This window comes from Lithobates pipiens, unplaced genomic scaffold (genome assembly GCF_037356315.1).
Source record: "Lithobates pipiens isolate NorthernLeopardFrog02 unplaced genomic scaffold, aLitPip1_a1.2 Scaffold_1, whole genome shotgun sequence".
NCBI classification, from domain to species: domain Eukaryota; kingdom Metazoa; phylum Chordata; class Amphibia; order Anura; family Ranidae; genus Lithobates; species Lithobates pipiens.
This window is the reverse complement of record NW_027507685.1, coordinates 226478119-226499247: the sequence shown is the minus strand read 5'-3', so window position 1 is coordinate 226499247 and position 21129 is coordinate 226478119. Positions and strand designations below refer to the sequence as shown.

Here is a 21129-nt window from a genome sequence, read left to right as displayed (position 1 = left end):
AGCACTGAGTACCACCATACAGGGGGTTCTATTTTACCTTGCCCTCTGGTACCGGTGGCCACAGCCCTCTCTCAGACTTAATGTTCTTAACTGTTTTATTGATGTCATGAAACTGGTTTTCCCAGCCAGACGTGTTTGGTTTTTCAGGGAATATACCCGCATGAGTTGGGGTTGGTGCAGGGTAGGGTGGGGGGAGGGGGGTGAGTTGGTTGGGGTTTCCATGCAGAAGGTTTCTATAAATGTGTTAGAGTATGTATCTAAATTAAGTGTTGCTTTCCCTGAATGTTTTTTACTACTGCTGTCTATGAAGCCTCTCCTCGGGCTTGACCTAGCACAACTGCTTTGGGGTGTGTTTATGGAAGGGCGGTGTGGCGGTGGGTTGCCTGCGCTTGTTACTTTTTATGTATCCATATGGCGTCTATACGGTTTCTTACTTGGAACGTGAGGGGCCTGCGTGACAAATTTAAGCGCGCGGCAGCCTTCACGTTCCTCAAAAAACAAAGGGCGGAGGTGATGGTTCTGGTTGAGACGCATGTAGAGGGTGGACTGCAGATGGCCCTCAAACGCCCTTGGATTGGGTGGGCATTTCACTCCACCTACACGTCTCATTCGCGGGGGGTTTCGGTACTTGTAGCTAAGTCTGTCCAATTTGAACTTTGCGAAATTCTTACTGACCCACAGGGCAGGTTTGTTTTTTTACATGCTAAACTCTATGGGGAACCCTACCTTATTATGGCTTTTTACATCCCCCCCCCATTTAACATGACGTTGGTGGTTGAAGGACTGTCTTTTATGTCCAGACACCAGGCGGTTCCTGTTGTCTGGCTGGGGGATTTCAACACTACGCTTAACCCCTCTCTTGATAGGCTCAAGCCCCCTGAACTGATGATGGGGCAAGCTGGGTCCACTAGGCTGTCCAGGCTTATAACTACTGTTCACCTTGTGGACACTTGGAGATACAAATTTCCTCAAAAGAAGGAGTATTCATGTTTCTCACCCACACACGGCTCTCTTTCCTGGATTGACTTTATACTAATATCTAAACAACTCACTCCCAGACTTAAGGAAGTACTGTTTTGCCCCAGACTACTTTCGGACCATAGCCCCTACTCTGTAGTGCTTGACGTACCCCTAGGTAGACCCCCGCGGGCGTGGCGACTGAATCCGTTCTGGCTGACATTACTGCCCGATGATGACACTATTGAGACGGAATGGAAAACGTTTTTTGAGGATAATGACCACACGGCATCAGTTCCGGCAGTGTGGGACACGTTTAAATTACACGCCCGATCGGTACTAACTGCCCGCATTAATAAACTCAAGGCTGACTCGGCCACTGTTATTGTTGAGGCTGAAGCAGAACTGAGCTCCAGGGAATGCACCTACGTCGATGACCCGTCTACGGCAAATGCAGATGCCCTTAGATTACAGTCGAGAGTGGTTTCTCAGCTGCACCATGACAAGGCCCGACAGAAACTTTTTTTTTCCAAACAAAAATATTTTGAATCCGGAGAAAGGGCTGGTAAGTTGCTGGCATATTTGGTCCACAGGGAAGACAGACCCCCGGTTGTTATTTCTTCGCGGGGCCAGGGTGATGAGATCATCACGGACCCCTCTGCGGTAACAGAGAGGTTTCGGGATTTTTTTGCGGACTTATACACCACTACAGTTGCAAATGACACCACCCCGATGGACCGTTTTTTGGCTCAGGTTTCCCTCCCTCAGGTTTCGGAGGAACAGGTGCAGGCTCTGGAGGCCCCCCTGACCACCGATGAAATAGTAGAAGCTATTGCGGGATTTGCAAAATCCAAGTCACCAGGGTCAGATGGTCTTCCCATTGAATTTTATTCCCGTTACCAAGATATGCTGGTGCCTAGGCTTCTCGACCTTTATAGGAATCTTTTTGACACGCTAACATTGCCTCCGTCTATGAGGGAGGCAACTATAGTTTTGATTCCCAAACCTGGAAAAGATCCGGGTTTGCCGGAATCCTACCGCCCAATATCCCTATTACAGGTAGATGTTAAGATTCTGGCCAAAATACTTGCTACCAGATTGAACGTAGTGATTCTCAGTCTGATTCAGGCTGACCAGGCGGGGTTTATGCCGGGGCGGAATACGTTGTTCAATCTGCGTAGGCTATATATAAACCTTCAGGCAACCCATGAGGAGATGGGTGAGCGCGTGGTAGTGTCACTTGACACGGCTAAAGCATTTGACTCAGTAGAATGGGAGTATCTATGGAAGTGTCTAGCGGGGTACGGCTTTGGCCCGAACTTTATTCGGTGGGTGAGACTGTTGTACCATCACCCAACGGCTAAGGTGGTGGCAAATGGATGGCCTTCCCGGGCGTTTGGCCTTGGTAGGGGTACCAGACAGGGGTGCCCACTGTCCCCGCTACTATATGCCTTGGCGGCTGAACCTTTAGCGGTGGCGATTCGGGCCGACCCTGAGATCAGGGGACTGGGTCGACTTATCGAGAAGATCAGTCTATACGCTGATGATATGCTGCTATATCTAGCGGACTCTGGCCCTTCCCTTGCAAAGGCCCTCCGCATGATAGAATGGTTCGGTAGCTTTTCCGGTCTCCGCATAAACTGGGAAAAATCCCAAATTTTACCTATTGACAGTTTTCCACAGTCAGAGTCCCAGGCCAGTCTGCCTCTTCAGCGAGTTGGCACTATTAAATATTTGGGGGTCTATGTCTCTAGGAACCCAGCTGATTACATTGTGTTGAATGTAGAACCATTGTTTGCCTTGGTACGTACCAAGATTCAGGCCTGGTCTCGTCTCCCTCTAGGGGTTTGGGGACGAGTTAATCTGATTAAAATGGTCTTATTACCTAAACTATTGTATGTATTGTGGCATGCCCCGGTATATTTGCCGTTGAAATACTTTAAATCCCTTGAAAGTCTCCTTAGGCCCTTTGTGTGGGGAACTGCTAGACACAAGCTTGCTTGGCAGGCTTTGAAAAGCCCGACTGATATGGGGGGCATGGCCCTTCCAGATCTGAATCTTTACTATGTTGCCTCACAACTGTCTCAACTTTTTCACATAGACAAGACTGATAAACAAACTGCAGATGACCCGATTGCGGCTATCTTTACGGGAGCGGGGAACTCTGCCATGGAGCCCGGTAAACATTCCATGCTCTTTCATTACAGAAAGATTTGGGATCTGGCATCCACTAAACTGAATGTGGCATCGCCGAATGACTATACCCCACTCTGGCATAACAAACATTTGCCGGAACTTCAAAAGCTCCAGGGTATACAGCTATGGGTATCAAGGGGAATATACTACCTACACCACATAATTTACCAGGGTGTTGTTAAAACGTTTCGGGCACTGCAGGAGGAATTTAATGTTCCCAACACTATGTTATTTCAATACCTACAGGTTCGGCATGCACTTAGAGCACAATTTTCGCAGTAATTGCCTCGGCCTGCTCCCAATCCTGTTGTCGCCATAGTGAAGGATAATGATCCCAAAAAGCTAATCTCGTGCTTCTATGGTATGCTTACGGCCCCCGTCTCGGCGAGACTAGCGTATGCTCTCAAGTCCCGCTGGGAGGGCGATGTGGGTGCTCTGACAGACGAGGAATGGGAGGAGGCTCTGGAAACGTGCAAATTGGTGTCCCCTAGGCTCCAGGACAGGCTATCTCAGATCTACATAGTACATAAAGCATACCTCACCCCACTCAGAACTGCTAAATATAATGCGAATCAATCAACGCTCTGCTCAATGTGTTCCCTTGAGACTGGGACGTTTTTCCATCTTATATGGGCTTGCCCCAAACTGCAGGAACTCTGGCAGCAGGTGGTGTCATTTCTACATGATGTCATGGGTTCCCCTTTGGCCCTCGATCCCAAACCCTGTCTACTAGGGATATTTCCTGACGTATTGGATAAAATTACTAGCACTTTCTTACGGGAAACTTTGTTTTCTGTTCGAAAGGTGATAGCTAGACAGTGGATGAGGCCCCTTCCACCCCGAATTGAGGACTGGAAGCGGGAAGTTAATTTTACTCTCCCATATAAAAAAATTTTGTATAAAAACAGGGGTTGTCCAGCTAAATACCATAGAATCTGGGATAAATGGTTGCAGGAGGTTGCCACGTGTGATGAGGGAGTTTGATGTTCTGTTACGATGAATAACATGTCACTATTGGGATCCTTTGTTCTCTGTCTGTGATGTATGGTGACTACTGGTTTGGAGAACTGTATTTCCTTTACTGTTATGGCTATGATGCAACACCTCTTTAATGTTTGATATGTACCTTTATGACTGTACTCTTGCACTAATGTTCAATAAATATTACCTGTTTGAAACCAAAAAAAAAAAAAGAGACCAAAATTATTTATATTATTAAAATGTCCAATAATTTATTCAGAAGACAAAATGGTCCAATTAGTAAGTTCTTACTGACATATCCACTCCCCTACCCAAACGTAAAGAATAATCTAGGTGGCGGAATGGGGGGCAGCAAGCACAAAATTGTCTAACTAAATGGAGACAAAAAATATATGACATGCCTCGGGAATGGATATTATGAATGTTAATAAATGTCAATGCCCAGCCTCCCCAAATTTGAAAACGTCCTACTACCAGTGTGGTCAGCCAGGAACTCAGAGCTGGATCAAATCAACATTCAACTGTTATTGATAAATGCATTAACATCTGTATCGATGTTAAGACCATAAGAGGTGTAACAACCTACCTTATATATCCATGCCATCTCAAGCTTAGACAGTTCCCTAACCAGGGAGCCGCTCCTCCAGTGAGCACTGTGTTTGTCAATCCCCAAAAACAAAGTGTTAGCAGGGTTGCGATCATGGTGAGTCGCATAATGCTTGGAGACGGAATGGTATTTAAAACCGATTTTAATATTGGTGATATGCTCACCCAAGCGACACTGATGGTATCCAGAGAGATTTTGAAAGAAGGAAACTTTTTTAGTGGGAGGGTCCACAGCATTAGGGGCAATCCTATCCCGAAGGGAAGGGGCCCCTCTAAGCCCTTGTACACACGATCGGAGAATCCGTTGGAATGTGTCCTATCGGACCGTGTTGTCGGATAATCCGACTGTGTGTGGTATGCATCGGACTGATTCCGTCGGAATATCCGTCGGACCCAATTTTCCAACTTGTTAAATATTTCCCGACCAACTGGTTAGATCGGACATACTCCGATCATGTGTAGAGAATTTTGATCGGACCAAGTGCCACGCATGCTCAGATCAAATTCCTACATCAAAGCTATTGGCTACTAGCCTGAACGTAGTCCCATCTTAACGAAATTACGTCATCACGTTCTGAATGATCGGATTTTTCGACAACTTAGTCCGACCATGTGTATGCAACAGTTTCAGACAAGATCCGACGGACAAAATCCGACGGACAAAATCCAATGGATTTGGTTGTCGAAATCTCCGACCGTGTGTACAGGGGCTAAAAATCACCTGTGGATGTGCTGGTAAAAAAGTTCTAATAATCCCGTCATTACCTAGCAGATACCAATGTTTGCAAAGAATTTTCTTAATTAAATAATGTTGGGTTGAAAAGGTGGTGATAAACGGTATAGCTGTTTTATGGTAATGCACTAGGTCAGTGCGCCTTCCCCTCCTTTGTATTGGTGATAAACGGTATGACAGGTCTCTCTTGTACCTTCCTGGGTCCATCAGACAACAATGTGGCCCTATCAATACCTGCTACCTCTTCCAATGTGCTTTCTAATGAGTTTGAATCATAATCCTTCTCCTCTAATCTATCTTTGAAAACACCAGCTTGAATTCTGTAATCATTTATGGTAGTGCAATTCCACTTCATTCTAATAAACTGGCCCTTAGGGATTGACTTTAGCCAGGAGTCATGATGAAATGAGCACTATTTGCACTTAATAATAATGCTCTGCACAACATTTTTTGCACATTAAATATGGACTATATATATATATATATATATATATATATATATATATATATATATATATATATATATATATATATATATATATATATATATATATATATATATATTATATGAGTTGAGTATATGTTCAGATTGGAGGTTCTAATGCAGCAGTCTTTTTTGTATAATTTTCTTAAACACAATTGAGTTTGTTTACTAAGTGGATATGGAAATTTTTTAGCAAGTGCATGAATATACACTATATTTTCGATATATTGGGATGCCTGCCTTTTTATGACCTTTAATGACATCCCAGTCTTAGTCCGTAGGGTACAATATTGAGTTGGCCCACCCTTTGCAGCTATAACAGCTTCAACTCTTCTGGGAAGACTGTACACAAGGTTTAGGAGTGTGTCTATGGGAATGTTTGACCATTCTTCCAAAAGCGCATTTGTGAGATAAGGCACTGATGTTGAACAAGAAGGCCTAGCTTACAGTGTCCACTCTAGTTCATTCCAAAGGTGTTCTTTTGGGTTGAGGTCAGGACTTTGTGCAGGCCAGTCAAGTTCCTCCATCCCAAACTTTCTTATTCCATGTCTTTATGGACTTTCCTTTGTGCACTGGTCCAAATCATTTGGTGGAGGGGGGATTATGGTATAGGGTTGTTTTTCAGGGGTTGGGCTTGGCCCCTTAGTTCCAGTGAAGTGAACACTTATGGCGTCAGCATACCAATGCATTTTGGACAATTTCATGCTCCCAACTTTGTGGGAACAGTTTAGGGATGGCCCTTTCCTATTCCAACATGACTGCACACTAGTGCACAAAGCAAGGTCCATAAAGATATGGATCTTTGGAGTGAGTTTGGGGTGGAGGAACTTGACTGGCCTGCCCAGTCCTGACCTCAAACCAATAGAACACCTTTGGGATGAATTAGGGCACAGACTGCGAGCCAGGCCTTCTTGTTCATCAGTACCTGACCTCACAAATAATCTTCGGGAACAGTGGTCAAACATTCACATAGACACACTTCTAAACCTCGTGGACAGCTTTCCCAGAAGAGTTGAAGCTGTTATAGCTGCAAAGGGTGGGGCAACTCAATATTGAACCCTACAGACTAAGACTGGGATGCCAAAAAAGTTCACATGTAAAGGCAGGTGTCCCAATACTTTTGACAATATGGTGTATTTTAGTTACAAATTGTTTATGATACTCAGCGCTTCAAGAAATGGTTAAGATATTTTTTTATTTGAACTTGACATCAACACATATAGTTACAACAATGCATATCATCCAAAAGCTTGTATGTATTACTGCTTAAATTAACTGAGAATCCCATCCACCTCAGATTCCTATCTAATCCAGGCCCAGGCAGGATGCTCCTCTTCACTGGGTGACTATGAGGGCCTCACTTACAGAGTGGCTAAAGATGGAGAAGATCTGATGTACTTAAATGTCACAGAAGGAGTGTGGGTGGCTGGCATTGCCTCTCATTCTCAGGATTTTCAGAGGATCATGAAGAAGGAAAAAACTGTAACTGAGAGTATTATTAACATATTGAGGAACTACTGCCCTTCGCTAGCTGCCATATATTCAAGTGTGGGGAGGGAAACGTTTGCTAGAAAGAGTAAGTATCAACTGTGGATATTTAAAACGAATGTCCTGGGAATACGCTTGAAATCACATCTTTAAGCTGTTTTTTTTCCATGGATTCCCTATATTTCTTTCTGAGTGTTTTACCATCTCTAAATTAAAGACTTTTATGATTCCATTTCAACCGGAGCATTTTGAAATGGTTAAAGAAAAGAGGACCATATTTATAGTTTTTGTACAAACATGACACATTAAATACAGCTGAATTTCAATTATAACCCCCGGAGTATTTTGTCACCTCAATGTCCTTTCTCTTTCTACAATATTTTTTTAAGATTGTTTTAAGATCTACTTGCACCACTGTTTAGGCTACTTTGACTGCACAATTTTAAGAAGTAGTGCATCTTGGTTTACATTCTTGTTAAATGGAAAGGCCAAAAGAAAAGTATGGGGGCTTCCAAGTACTACTTACCTAGTTGTGCCTGGCTTCAATATTCTTAAAGTGTAATGGTCAAAATGTAAAATCAAATATTAATTTCCACATTGTATTTCAGTTATCTCTAGCCTATTCCTATAACTCTGAATAATCTTGAAGTTTGTAAACTTACTTTGGGAAGATCCCCACACACTATGCCCTGTGAGTAGGTGTTGCTGTGTCACAGATTTCACAGATCCTGCCTCCTGTAATAAGAAGGTGCTGAGAGAGGGGGTTCAGGAAGTGGAGATAGCCCAGGAATCAGTTTGTGGGCAGCAAAGTACCATGAGATATGTAGTCCTTAGAAACTGAAAGTAACCGGCTGAGGAGCAGCTGCAAAGCATGCATGGAATCCAGGAAATTATGGAAAGAGATGGCCAGCAGAGAGGCAGCGCTCCCAAAATGAAAGAGTTTTCAAGCAAGTTTAACTGTAACTATTGTTTGTATTGCTATTATAATGCTGATGTTATAAAAAATCAAAGCCTATGCTGTGTCCATAGAGCTCCTTTAAGGCATAGACCAGAAAAAAAGTATGTTGTAAATGAGTGTCAGAAAAATGTCAGAATTTCTTAAAGAGACATTGTCACCTTGCCCATGCAGGGCAGCATGACAATGTCTCTGCTAAGGCATTTCTCTGACTCTTGACTCCCATTAATCACTTCACACCCTTAGGATATACCTGTATACCCTGAGATTTAAGTGGTTATACCAGGATCATGGTTACACCACAATCACTTTTACAAGGAGTGGAAGGGGGTCCCTCGCCACCACCCACTGACTGCTGCCGTTCCCAGGCTTTCCCAGCCTGGGCCACTGTGGGCAGTTGGTCTGACTTACCATAGAAAAGACGGAAGAACATCTATTCCACAATCTTCTTTATGGTGTATGAAACTGGAAGACACTTCCACTTTTAGTTGTTTGTTTACTAGCATTACAAGCTAGTAAAGCAGCTGATCAAACCAATCTCAGTTTGATCAGATGCTTTGGAGGTCAGATGAGAGATCTGGGGTCTAATTATACCTAAGTAAGGCATGGACGAAGTGTACCATAGAAATGGAAAATTTTTGCGCAAGCGTTTGAGTTTGTCCTGTGGCAGAGACACATTGAGAGCCCTAGATTTGGCTTGGTTCACTTCGAGGCCAGTGACCAGAGTAAACTTATCCAGTATCCCTATTTGTCCCTATTTATTGCCCGTACATGTCCTTCCTGCTTTATGCTAGATGGAAATGGCTATTCTCAAACAGATCACATACTGTATGTGCCTTTACCAGTGTCATTCTTTCATTGACTTTCCTCCATATATCTCAGTTCAGCCACAGGTCTACATCACCAAGACACCTTTTAAATCTGACATAGAAGTCATCTGTATAGTGACCGGCTTCTATCCAAAACCAATCAATGTAAGCTTGTGGAGGGAGAATAATATGGAGGATGCAATATCAAATATGATTCTACCCAATGGAGACGGGACTTACCAGATAACAGTGCTGATAACTGTAAATTTTCTAGAACAGAAAAGTGTCTACTGCCGGGTGGAGCACAGCAGCTTGAAAGAACCACTCATAGTACATCTGAGTAAGTAATTTGTAAAGTACTGAAATGTAAAAATGTACTAGAAAAAAATATATAGACATTATGACATTGGCTAAATATGGGTGTAGGCAGGTGCAGACATTCTTCCTGCCTGTAGGAGGCACTGTGCCAATGCTATATGGCAAAAGGGGCCTGATAAGGGAAATGGTCCCCTTATGGACTCTATTAGTCCCCTCTGGAAAGGTAGGTGTCTGATTTGATCCCAAATTCTCACCAGAGTACACACAACAATCTTAATGAGGGAGCTTTTAAATAAGGGATCCCATGTCATTTGGGCATGGTTTAAGCAAGTGGCAAGTTAGGGAAAGGAACCAGCTGGTTAGGAACAGTGCTTAGCACAGGGAAAGGTTCCTGGTGAGTAGAAGTAGTTCAGGGAACACTAAAGAACATTCTTTCTATCCTTTACAGTGAGCCAGTTCAGCTGTGATTATACAAGGAACTATCACCTCTCCAGCAGAGGCCAAACTCCGGTAACCTTACCATGAAATCACACTAGAGAAGCTGTACTGAAACTGCTATTTTGTCCAGTGTGTTTTAATGTTATCTTATTGTGATTGCTATAACTCGTAGCCATCACCATACAGTTTAATACACTACTGAATTCCCAGTGTCTGTGTGTGTGTGTCAGGAAGGACATTCCAGCAGACAGGATGGTTCTTCTAGACAAGGTTATGTGCTTAGGCACAGGCTAATTTGTGTTTCTGTTCATGCTAACTGAAATTGTTCATGTGCTTGTACATGCACACAAACGCATATTCATGTACATGCACGCGCATCTATTGCTTGCATTACCGCCAAGCAGGCTATTTAATCTCAGCTTGTGATATGCTTCAGTGCTGGCTTGTCCACAGCATTCCTGTGCATACCTGCAACCTGTTACTCTGCATCTGACTACTGTTACCGACCCGACCTGTCTTGTCTACTCCTGAACTCTTCCTGCATTGATCTTAGGCTTGCATCTTACCATGCTTCTGCCTATTTCTCCTCTTGCTGCTCCACTATTCAGCTGCACTTGATCCGTCTGCCTGTGTATGACCCAGTTTGCCTGACTTTGCTTGTGTCCCCGTCGCTGCTGGGCTGCCTGCTGTGAGACTTTGCCTGTATTCCACTGGTGCCGCTCACTGCCAGTCTGCTACCAGCAGAAGCCTGTTCGCTAACACCAGTAACAGCCTGCTCCTGTCTCATGCTTACTGGTGTTCATCCAGCACTCCTGCTCCGCTGAGGTCTACTGTTGGTCTTCCCCTGTTTGATCCTAAGAATCCATCCAGCGCTGCTGCTATTAAGACCAATAGGCACTCATGCCACTCTGTACTCCTGCACTACCTGTCTGCTCTATCAGGGGGCCCGAGTCAGGGGTGAAAGAAAGGTCTTCCTCATCGTATCAGGCTTTTCCACCAGGTACGTGACAGTGTGGTTGAGAGCTTGATAATCTATCTCCTAATATAAATAGCAGGAGGGTCTGGGCTCAGTTAAGCTAGTGTTATTTGTACTTGTAAGGACAAGGACAGAGGGCGCACCAGCCTTGCACATTCAAAAAAGTAGGTGGTGTTGCGCTCCTTTATGGTGGGTTTTTTATATATAATTTGTCATTTAAATTAAAGGGATTTGTTCATAGATAATAGGTATTCATCGATTGAACCCTCAAAATAAAGTGCTGACGTGCAGAAAGGGTATACTAATATTCAAAAATATGCAAATATTTATTACAATACATATTATAAATTAATTAGCATTCATAATAAAGGGATTTGAGCATTTGCCGTTTAAATTTACATATAAAAGTGCTAGCGTGCAGAGAGAAATAATAATATTAAAAAAATAATTGCAAAATGTGCAATAATACACAAAAAAATTATAAACAATACTACTACGTGTAGTCTATCAATGTGCAAAGTCCGCAAAGTGTGTGAATAATTATGAACGTGAATATCCAGCATAAACACAGAGAGTGTAAAATAAACAGAATTAAATTAACAGGATGAGTGTATAAAGTCTCTAGTGCAATATTGGACGCTCTTCAGGGTCCAGTGTGCAACAGTAGTGTAAGTGTGCAAGTGTTTCACAGGAACACTGTGTGCTGATTAGGGATGAGCAGAACACCCCCCGGTTCGGTTCGCACCAGAACTTTCGAATGGACCCCAAATTCGTACGAACGTTAGAACCCCATTGAAGTCTATGGGACTCGAACGTTCGAAATTAAAAGTGCTAATTTTAACGGCTAATATGCAAGATACTGTCCTAAAAAGGGTTTGGGGACCTGGCTCCTGCCCCAGGGGACATGGGTCAATGCAAAAAAAGTTTTAAAAACGGGCATTTTGGCGGGAGCACTGATTTTAATGACGATTAAAGTGAAAAAAGTGAAATATTCCTTTAAATATAATGCCTGGGGGGTGTCTATAGTATGCATGTGAAGTGCCACGTGTTTCCCGTGTTTAGAACAGTCCCTGCACAAAATGACATTTAACGGAAATAGCGTAATTTAAAACTGCTTGCGGTTTTAATGTTATATCTCGTTCCTGCAATATGGTTGAAAATCATTAAGAAAAATGGCATGGGTAGCCCTCCCTGTCCATTACCAGCCCCTTTGGGTCTTGTAAGGATATTAAGGGGAACCCCGTACCCATATTAAAGAAAGGAAATACGTGTGGCCCCCAGGCCCTATATACTCAGAACAGCAGATAACAGGCAGTGCAAACAAGACAGGGACTGTGTAGATTTGTTGTGTTAAGTTGAATCTGTTTGTAATTTTCAACTGGTACATTTTTAAAGTGTAGCTCCAGTCAAAAAAACTATTTTTAAGCTTTTTGGAAAACATAGGGAAGGGTTATCACCCCTGTATAATTTGTTTTGCCGTCCGTCTTTTTTCATCTCACTTGCTGTTGTCTCCTTCCGTTTGCAAGTAGGAGATGTTTGTAAGTTGGATGTTTGAAAGTAGGGGCCTGCCCTATACTCTGCAGAAATGGTGGAACAAGGCGTTGGTTTTGCCACAACATTGGAAGCCCTCAAAGTGACTCTTGGTGGGCGCTGGAGCGCCCTGCTGTGAACGATTATATCAAGAATTGTAATTACATGCCATTGTTGAACAGTGGTAGAAAAATTGACCTTTGGTGGTTGTGGTGCTGGTGCCACAACACTATAAGTCCTCACAGTTACTCTGGGTGGGCACAGGAACGGGCCCTCCTGTGAAATATTATATCAAGAATTGTAATTACATGTCCCTGTTAAACAGGGGCTGAAAAATTGGACCTTAGGCACTGGTGCTGGTGCCACGACACTGCAACCTCCCCAATATACTCTAGTTTTAGTGCAGGAATTAGCCCTGCTGCAAAGCATTGCATCAAAATTTTTAATTAAACGCCCCTGTTAAACAGGGGCAGAAAAATTGGGCCTTAGGCACTGGTGCTGGTGCCACGACACTGCAACCTCTCCCATATACTCTAGTTTTAGTGCAGGAATTAGCCCTGCTGCATTGCATCAAAAACTGTAATTAAACACCCCTGTTAAACAGGGGCAGAAAAATTGGGCCTTAGGCACTGGTGCCACGACACTGCAACCTCTCCCATATACTCTAGTTTTAGTGCAGGAATTAGCCCTGCTGCAAAGCATTGCATCAAAAATTGTAATTAAACGCCCCTGTTAAACAGGGGCAGAAAAATTGGGCTGATGGCATCACCCAGAACCAAAAAATGTTCTTCCAACATATCAGCGGAGGAGGAAGAGGATAGACAATCAACATAACAGGACAGTCACTCAGCATCAGCATAGGCAGTCTTGAAGGGATGTGATATTTCAAAAACAATTATTCGGTTACATCAGCTTCAGGTGCTTGGTAGCTGTGGGTAATCCAAGACTGATTCATCATGAAGGTCAGTCGATCAACTGATTCGGTGGACAGGCGCACCCTGTGATCGGTAACAAAGCCACCAGCAGCACTGCAGGTGCGTTCCGAAAGAACGCTGGATGCAGGACAGGCCAGTAGCTCAATTGCATACTGTGCAAGCTCTGGCCAGTGATCCATCCTCAAGACCCAGTAAGCCAGAGGATTTTCGGTGGGAAAGGTGTCCAAGTCTGACCTTGCCCCTAGGTATTCCTGCACCATGTAAATCAGACGCTGGCGATGGTTGCTGGAACCGATCATACCTTGGGGCTGCTGACTAAAAAATTGTCTGAAAGCATCGGTCAGATGGCCACCTTCTCCACCGCTCCTTCTGACCGATGCCTCAGCAACATGTTGTCCAGGACCAGGAGTTTGTAACCTCCCAGTCTCTGGGAACGCGTTGCACAGACCTTTCTGCAAGGCCTCCTGGAGATGTCTCATCCTCTGCTCCCTCTGCGACGGCAAGATAAGGTCCACAACCTTACCCTTGTACCGTGGATCAAGGAGAGTGGCCAGCCAGTAATGGTCCCTCTCCTTGATCCGAAGAATACGAGTTTCCTTCCGCAGGCTTTGCAGGATCAGGGAGGCCCTGCAGCATAGGTTAGCTGAGGCATTCGGTCCGGAGTCCTCTGGGTCACTAAGGACAACATGATCCGCAGCTACCTCCTCCCAGCCACGTACAAGTCCACGGGTTTCTTGGGACTGTAAATCATCCCGACAAGACTGCTGCTGCTGCTGATGCTGAGTGCCAGCCTCCACCTCCATGCTGACACAATCATCCTCCTCCTCCTCCTCCTCCTCATCATCCTCTTCCTGTGTGATGGGTGGCACAGCAGGAACACTGTCTGGATAAAGGGGGCCTTGAGAGGCAAGGAAGTCCTCCTCTTCCTGCCTCTGTTCTGCCTCAAGTGCCCTGTCCATTATTCAACACAGCGTAGGCTCCAAGAGGTGGACAAGAGGTACAGTGTCACTGATGCATGCACTGTCACTACTCACCATCCTTATGGCCTCCTCAAACGGTGACAGGACAGTGCATGCATCCCTGATCATGCCCCACTGGTGTGGTGAGAAAAAACCAAGCTCCCCTGACCCTGTCCTGGTGCCCTAGTCGCACAGGTACTCATTTATGGCCCTCTGCTGCATGTGCAGCCGCTGCAGCATGGCCAACGTTGAGTTCCACCTGGTGGGCATGTCACATATAAGGCGGTTCTTGGGCAGGTTCAACTCCTTTTGGAGCTCAGCCAGCCGAGCACAAGCATTAAATGATCGGCGGAAATGCACACAGACTTCCTGGCCTGCTTCAGGACATCCTGTAAGCCTGGGTACTTGCCCAAGAACCGCTGAACCACTGGGTTAAGGACGTGAGCCACACAGGGCACATGGGTCAGTTGTCCCTGTCAGAGGGCGGAGAGGAGGTTAGTGCTATTGTCGCAAACCACCATTCCTGGCTTAAGCTGGCGTGGTGTCAACCACCTCTCGGCCTGCCCCTGCAGAGCTGACAAAACATCCACCCCAGTGTGGCTCCTGTCCCCCAAACAAACCAGCGCAAGCACGGCATGGCATCGTTTTGCCTGCGTACTTGCGTAGCCCCTGGAACGCCTACGGAGCACCGCTGGTTCTGAGGACAGAGCACTGGAAGAGGCCATGGAGGAAGAAGAAGCGGAGGGGGTGGAGGAGAGAGGTGTGTCACAACCAATAGTAGCATTTTGGAGGCGTGGTGGCGGAACAACCTCCAACACTACTGTACCTTGTCCTGCATCCTTCCCAGCTGCCAGAAGAGTGACCCAATGGGCCGTGAAAGACAGGTAACGTCCCTGTCCATGCCTGCTGGACCATGAGTCAGCGGTATTATGCACCTTACCGCTGACCGCCCTGTCAGCGAGGCAAGGACATTGCCTTCCACATGCCGGTAGAGAGCCGGAATCGCCTTCCATGAGAAAAAGTTGCGTTTGGGGACCTGCCACTGAGGAACCGCACATTGTACCAACTGAAAAGGCAGCAGTTGAAGTGCTAGCAATTTAGCCAAGCTAGCATTCAACCGCTGGGCATGTGGATGGCTGGGAGTGAACTTCTTTCGCCGGTCCAGCAGCTGGGGCAGGGACATTTGCCTGCTATAATCGGACGTGGGTGTACTGCTAGCAGAGTGCCCGGAAGCACTTGGCTGTGACACACCTAATTCTACACCTTCATTCCTCTCAGAGCAGGTTTCAGAGAGGACTGAAGGTCTAGTGGGGTTGGAGATCCCAGCTGATGAGGAGCAAGGAGAGGTCCGCTTTGTTCTTTGGTGTGGGTCTTTGAGGTACGCTTGCCAACGAGCTGCATGGCAGGTCAACATATGTCTGGTCAAGCATGTGGTGCCCAAGCGGCTGATGTTTTGGCCACGCGAGATACACTTGAGACATATGTTGCAAATAGCAGCGGTGCGATCTGATGCACTCGTCTCAAAAAAGGCCCACACCAAAGAACTTTTAGAATTACGCGCAGAGGCAGCGCCCTGCACAGGTGGAGCTCTGCGGTGTGATTCAGTCAGAGTGCTGCCCCTAAGCTGGCCCCCGGAGGGCATCCTGCCTCATTGGACATGTGCCTCCTCCTCCTCCTCTCTCCTACCAGGCACCCACGTGGAGTCAGTGCCCTCATCATCCCCTCCCTCTTTATCGCTGGAGCAAACCTGGCAGTATGCTGCAGCTTGTGGAACATGACTGCCAGATTGCTGTCCTTCTTGAGCATCCCCTCTCTCTGCATTCACGCTACTGCCTTCCTCTAGCTGAGTATCATCATCAGAGCCTACAAAACACTGGGCATCCTCCTGGAGCATGTACCCAACACTGTGCTCAAAGAGTTCAAGAGACTCCTCAGGAGGACGTGGTGGGTCTAGGGAAGGAGTCACTGATGATGACATTGAGAGGAGGGAAGACGATGAGTTGGCAGCTGCTTTGCTAGTACCCTGAGCCTGGGTTAGAGAGGATGAGGAGGATGAAGAGGGCTTGGTCATCCACTCTACCAAGTCATTGGCATGTTGCGGCTCAACATGTCCAGCTGCCGAAAAGAAGGACAAGCGTGTCCCATGGCCACGTGCTGATGATGATGATGCACCGCGTCCATGACCAGCACTGTTGTCTCTAGACACAGAGCCTGCTTGCCCTCTTTTATCGGCTCGTGCCTGTCTGCCACTCCTTGCTGGCCTTCCAGACATGGTACTGGCCTGAAGGGAGTTGGGAAAACCAGCAATTGGGTAGTGTATATTGTGCTGGAGGCACACACAACAATCACTAACTCCTGCAGATGGCAGATGGCTCAATTAGAGAAGAGCTATGTAGGTGGATATAACGGTGTATACTGGGTTCAGAGCATGCAGACAGCACGCACAATCTCCTACAACTGACTGCAAGCTCTATTTAAAACGAGCAAGATATCTAGCTATATAGATGGATATAGCGGTGTATACTGGGCTCAGAGCATGCAGACAGCACGCACAATCTCCTACCACTGACTGCAAGCTCTATTTAAAACGAGCAAGATATCTAGCTATATAGATGGATATAGCGGTGTATACTGGGCTCAGAGCATGCAGACAGCACGCACAATCTCCTACCACTGACTGCAAGCTCTATTTAAAACGAGCAAGATAGTTAGCTATATAGGTGGATATAGCGGTGTATACTGGGTTCAGATCACGCAGACAGCACGCACAATCTCCTACCACTGACTGCAAGCTCTATTTAAAATGAGCAAGATAGTTAGCTATATAGGTGGATATAGCGGTGTATACTGGGTTCAGAGCACGCAGACAGCACGCACAATCTCCTACCACTGACTGCAAGCTCTATTTAAAACGAGCAAGATAGTTAGCTATATAGGTGGATATAGCGGTGTGTACTGGGTTCAGAGCATGCAGACAGCACGCACAATCTCCTACCACTGACTGCAAGCTCTATTTAAAACGAGCAAGATAGCTAGCTATATAGATGGATATAGCGGTGTATACTGGGTTCAGAGCACGCAGACAGCACGCACAATCTCCTACCACTGACTGCAAGCTCTATTTAAAACGAGCAAGATAGTTAGCTATATAGGTGGATATAGCGGTGTATACTGGGTTCAGGGCACGCAGACAGCACGCACAATCTCCTACCACTGACTGCAAGCTCTATTAAAAAAAGAGAAATATAGCTAGCTATATAGGTGAATATATCGGTGTATACTGCAGTCAGGGCACGCAGACAACAACCACTACAGAAGAGCAAGAATGAAAAATCGGCCAATAACGATAGGTGTATACTGTGTTGAAGGTACACAGAACACCCACTAACTCCTACAGATGCCAACACACTACACAAGGCCGCCACGCTGGCGGACTTATATAGTGTGGGGCGTGTACTACACAGCCTGAGCTATGATTGGCCACAGGCATCCTGCCTCTGGTCAATCATGGCTCTCCTCGCTGCCGGTGCTGTGATTGGCCAAGCATGCGGGGTCACAGTGCCAATCATGAGCCAGCAATGCACTGCAATGGCACAGTGCAATGTGGAGCGTGAGCGCCACACGAATTTAGCGCAAACGACCCATAGCGTTCGGATTTCTCTGAACGGCGAACAGCCGATGTTCGAGTCGAACGTATGTTCGACTCAAACATGAAGCTCATCCCTAGTGCTGATATACTGGTATCCAGTGTCACTGTGCCTTTTAGTGCAAAGAAGTGTCTTCAGTGTCACTGACACCCATGGTTGTACTAAATGATTACCTTACTGCTGTAAGGTAAACAGCATGTATAGAAGTTAGGTGGAGGGGTGAATCCCTTCGGATCGGTCTGTTCCTGTGCGTTCACACTGTGTATGGAGTAGAGCCAGGGGTGATCCTTTTCTTTCCTTCCACTGAGCGATTGCTTAGATGCTCAATATGTCAGGGTATAAAAGAGGATAAAGAGGCCTACCATGGTGCAGTATGTTTCAATAAAAAAATCTGACGTTTATTTAAGTAAGACCATAAAAACTCACATTTCCATGTGTATCTTGAACAATGTAAAAATTAGCATCGGGCTCGTACCTGTCCGTCTTTTCCGGTGTCAATTTGCCTCTTGTATCCTACGCGTTACCTCACAACACACGTGACTTCGACTGGGATGAGGCTTATGGGCAATGTAGTGTGTTTAAATAGGTTCAGGTAATTTAATCGTTAGACGGCCATTTTCTTGTAGACGGTGTATAAACCAATGGGGCGGCCATTTTTTTGAGCTCATGTCAAGGACTACGATTGCGGCCATTTTGTTGTAGATTTTACACTAGTAAAAGCATTGGTACTAATATAGTTCAGCTGTGGCTAGATAGTTCCGATTCAGGCGTTCGTTCGTATTTTAAGTGTCAGCAGAGTATGTCTAGCTGGTAGTGGGAGGTATCGATAATGGCAATCGATGGTAAAGCGGTCAAAGTTTAATGTATGGCAACATATTGTCCATTATGAGTCATCGTGTTGCATATATAAGTACCATTGGGAATATTGGAATGAAGAACAGCAATCTAATCATAAAGAAATATATAAATAGATTGATACCGATCCGAAGGGATTCACCCCTCCACCTAACTTCTATACATGCTGTTTACCTTACAGCAGTAAGGTAATCATTTAGTACAACCACGGGTGTCAGTGACACTGAAGACACTTCTTTGCACTAAAAGGCACAGTGACACTGGATACCAGTATATCAGCACACAGTGTTCCTGTGAAACACTTGCACTACTGTTGAACACTGGACCCTGAAGAGCATCCAATATTGCACTAGAGACTTTATACACTCATCCTGTTAATTTAATTCTGTTTATTTTACACTCTCTGTGTTTATGCTGGATATTCACGTTCATAATCATTCACACACTTTGCGAACTTTGCACATTTATAGAAGTATTGTTTATAATTTTTTTGTGTGTGATATTGCACATTTTGCATTTATTTTTTTAATATTATTATTTCTATCTGCACGCTAGCACTTTTGTATGTAAATTTAAACGGCGAATGCTCAAATCCCTTTATTATGAATGCTAATTAATTTATAATATGAATTGTAATTAATATTTGCATATTTTTTGAATATTAGTATACCCTTTCTGCACGTTTGCACTTTATTTTGAGGGTTCAATCGATGAATACCTATTATCTATGAACAAATCCCTTTAATTTAAATGACAAATTGAATATAAAAAAAAAACACCATAAAGGAGCGCAACACCACCTACTTTTTTGAATATTTATACATTTGGACACAAGTTTGGCCCTTGCGGTGTATGCAGCACCTATATATTATACTGCACTTACAGATTCCTTTTAGCGCAGGAGTACCCATTTTACACAGCCTTGCACATTACCTTTGCAACACAGAAAATGTATTAAGAATAAAATAATATACTCACAAACAAGTGTTAAAATCAAACAATTATGCAAAGTCCATCATCTGGCAGCATCTGCTGACCAGTAGACTTGAGGTATTTAACAAACATGTTATACTTGTAGTAATGCTTCTTTTTTTATTTATATGAGATTTTAGTGATTGGGTTCAAATACCTTAAAACGGAGTTCCACCCAAAAGTGGAACTTCTGCTCATTTGTCTCCTCCCTCTTCTGGTGCCACATTTTGGCACCTTTCGGGGGGGGAGACAATATCTGTCTTTGAAAGGTATCCTGTCCCCACTTCCGGGAGTCCGGGCCGTGGTGAATTACGTCAGTGACTCAGCTCCCTCCTCCTTCCCCCACTGCGGGGCCAGTAGAAGAACGCATGAGTGTTTCGCGCATGCACAGTAGGGAACCGGTGTAAAGCCGTAATGCTACACTACCAGGTTCCCTTACCCACAATGGTGGCGGCAACACCCAACAGCAGATGGAAACATCAGCTTCAGTGCCGACATCCCTGGACTCCAGGACAGGTAAGTGTCCTATTATTAAAAGTCAGCAGCTGCAGAATGTGTAGCTGCTGGCTTTTAATTTTTGCAGGGGTAGGTCGACCTCCGCTTTAAGTGAACTTCATGTAATGTTTCCTTTTTTATTGTAGTAGTTTTTTTTATTTAGCTCAGCTTTACATTTTAATATATTTTTTTTTTTTTACCTAATTTCATCCCCTCTGCAGATGAGGAACATCACAACCTGATCGGGCTGGTCGTAGGAACAACAGTTGCTGTCGTTGTGTGTGTGTTTGGACTGGCGTGCTTTGTGCATAGGTTGTATAAAAAGCACAAATAGGATATCATCATCAAGAAATGCAAATGTTTTATAGTGCAAAACATCCCTTGAAATCCACAGTCATTACCAAACACTAGAAGTATGAATTCACAAGATCATCCCTTGATTTTAGTTATCCACTCAAACTACATTTTTTAAAATATAATTGTATGTGTAAATTACATTTTTCAGTCTGTAGTGCATGATCATTTTTTTTTCTTTCCTTTTAATAAGAATATTTGGCTTTGTCTATGTTGTTATATTTCCTTCTTTATCTTCTAAATTGTTACTGGAGATGATGCACAAATGTTGCATTGCTTGCAAAAAATCGGCAGGTACCTGTCGCTCTTACCAATAACCCAGTTGGTCAGACACTATAGCTACCTTCTATGTTCTCCACCAATAGCAGCCCCCTTTCCCATAAGGCAAGCAGGCCTACTGGTACTCAGTTGCCCACAGGTCTTATACACAATGCTATAGTG

General features: G+C 44.7%; 1 protein-coding gene across 1 annotated transcript in view; it reads left to right on the top strand.

Moving 5' to 3' along the window:
- The window catches only part of LOC143988944 (T-cell surface glycoprotein CD1a-like), a 58644-nt gene extending 37747 nt beyond the window's left edge, over positions 1 to 20897 (top strand). Inside the window, exons 3-5 of the mRNA XM_077488892.1 lie at positions 7255 to 7533; positions 9283 to 9549; positions 20556 to 20897. Coding sequence (XP_077345018.1) covers positions 7255 to 7533; positions 9283 to 9549; positions 20556 to 20668 — 659 coding nt within the window. The 3' untranslated portion in view covers positions 20669 to 20897. The remainder of the gene's footprint in view (positions 1 to 7254; positions 7534 to 9282; positions 9550 to 20555) is intronic.
- The last annotated feature ends 232 nt before the right edge of the window (positions 20898 to 21129 follow it).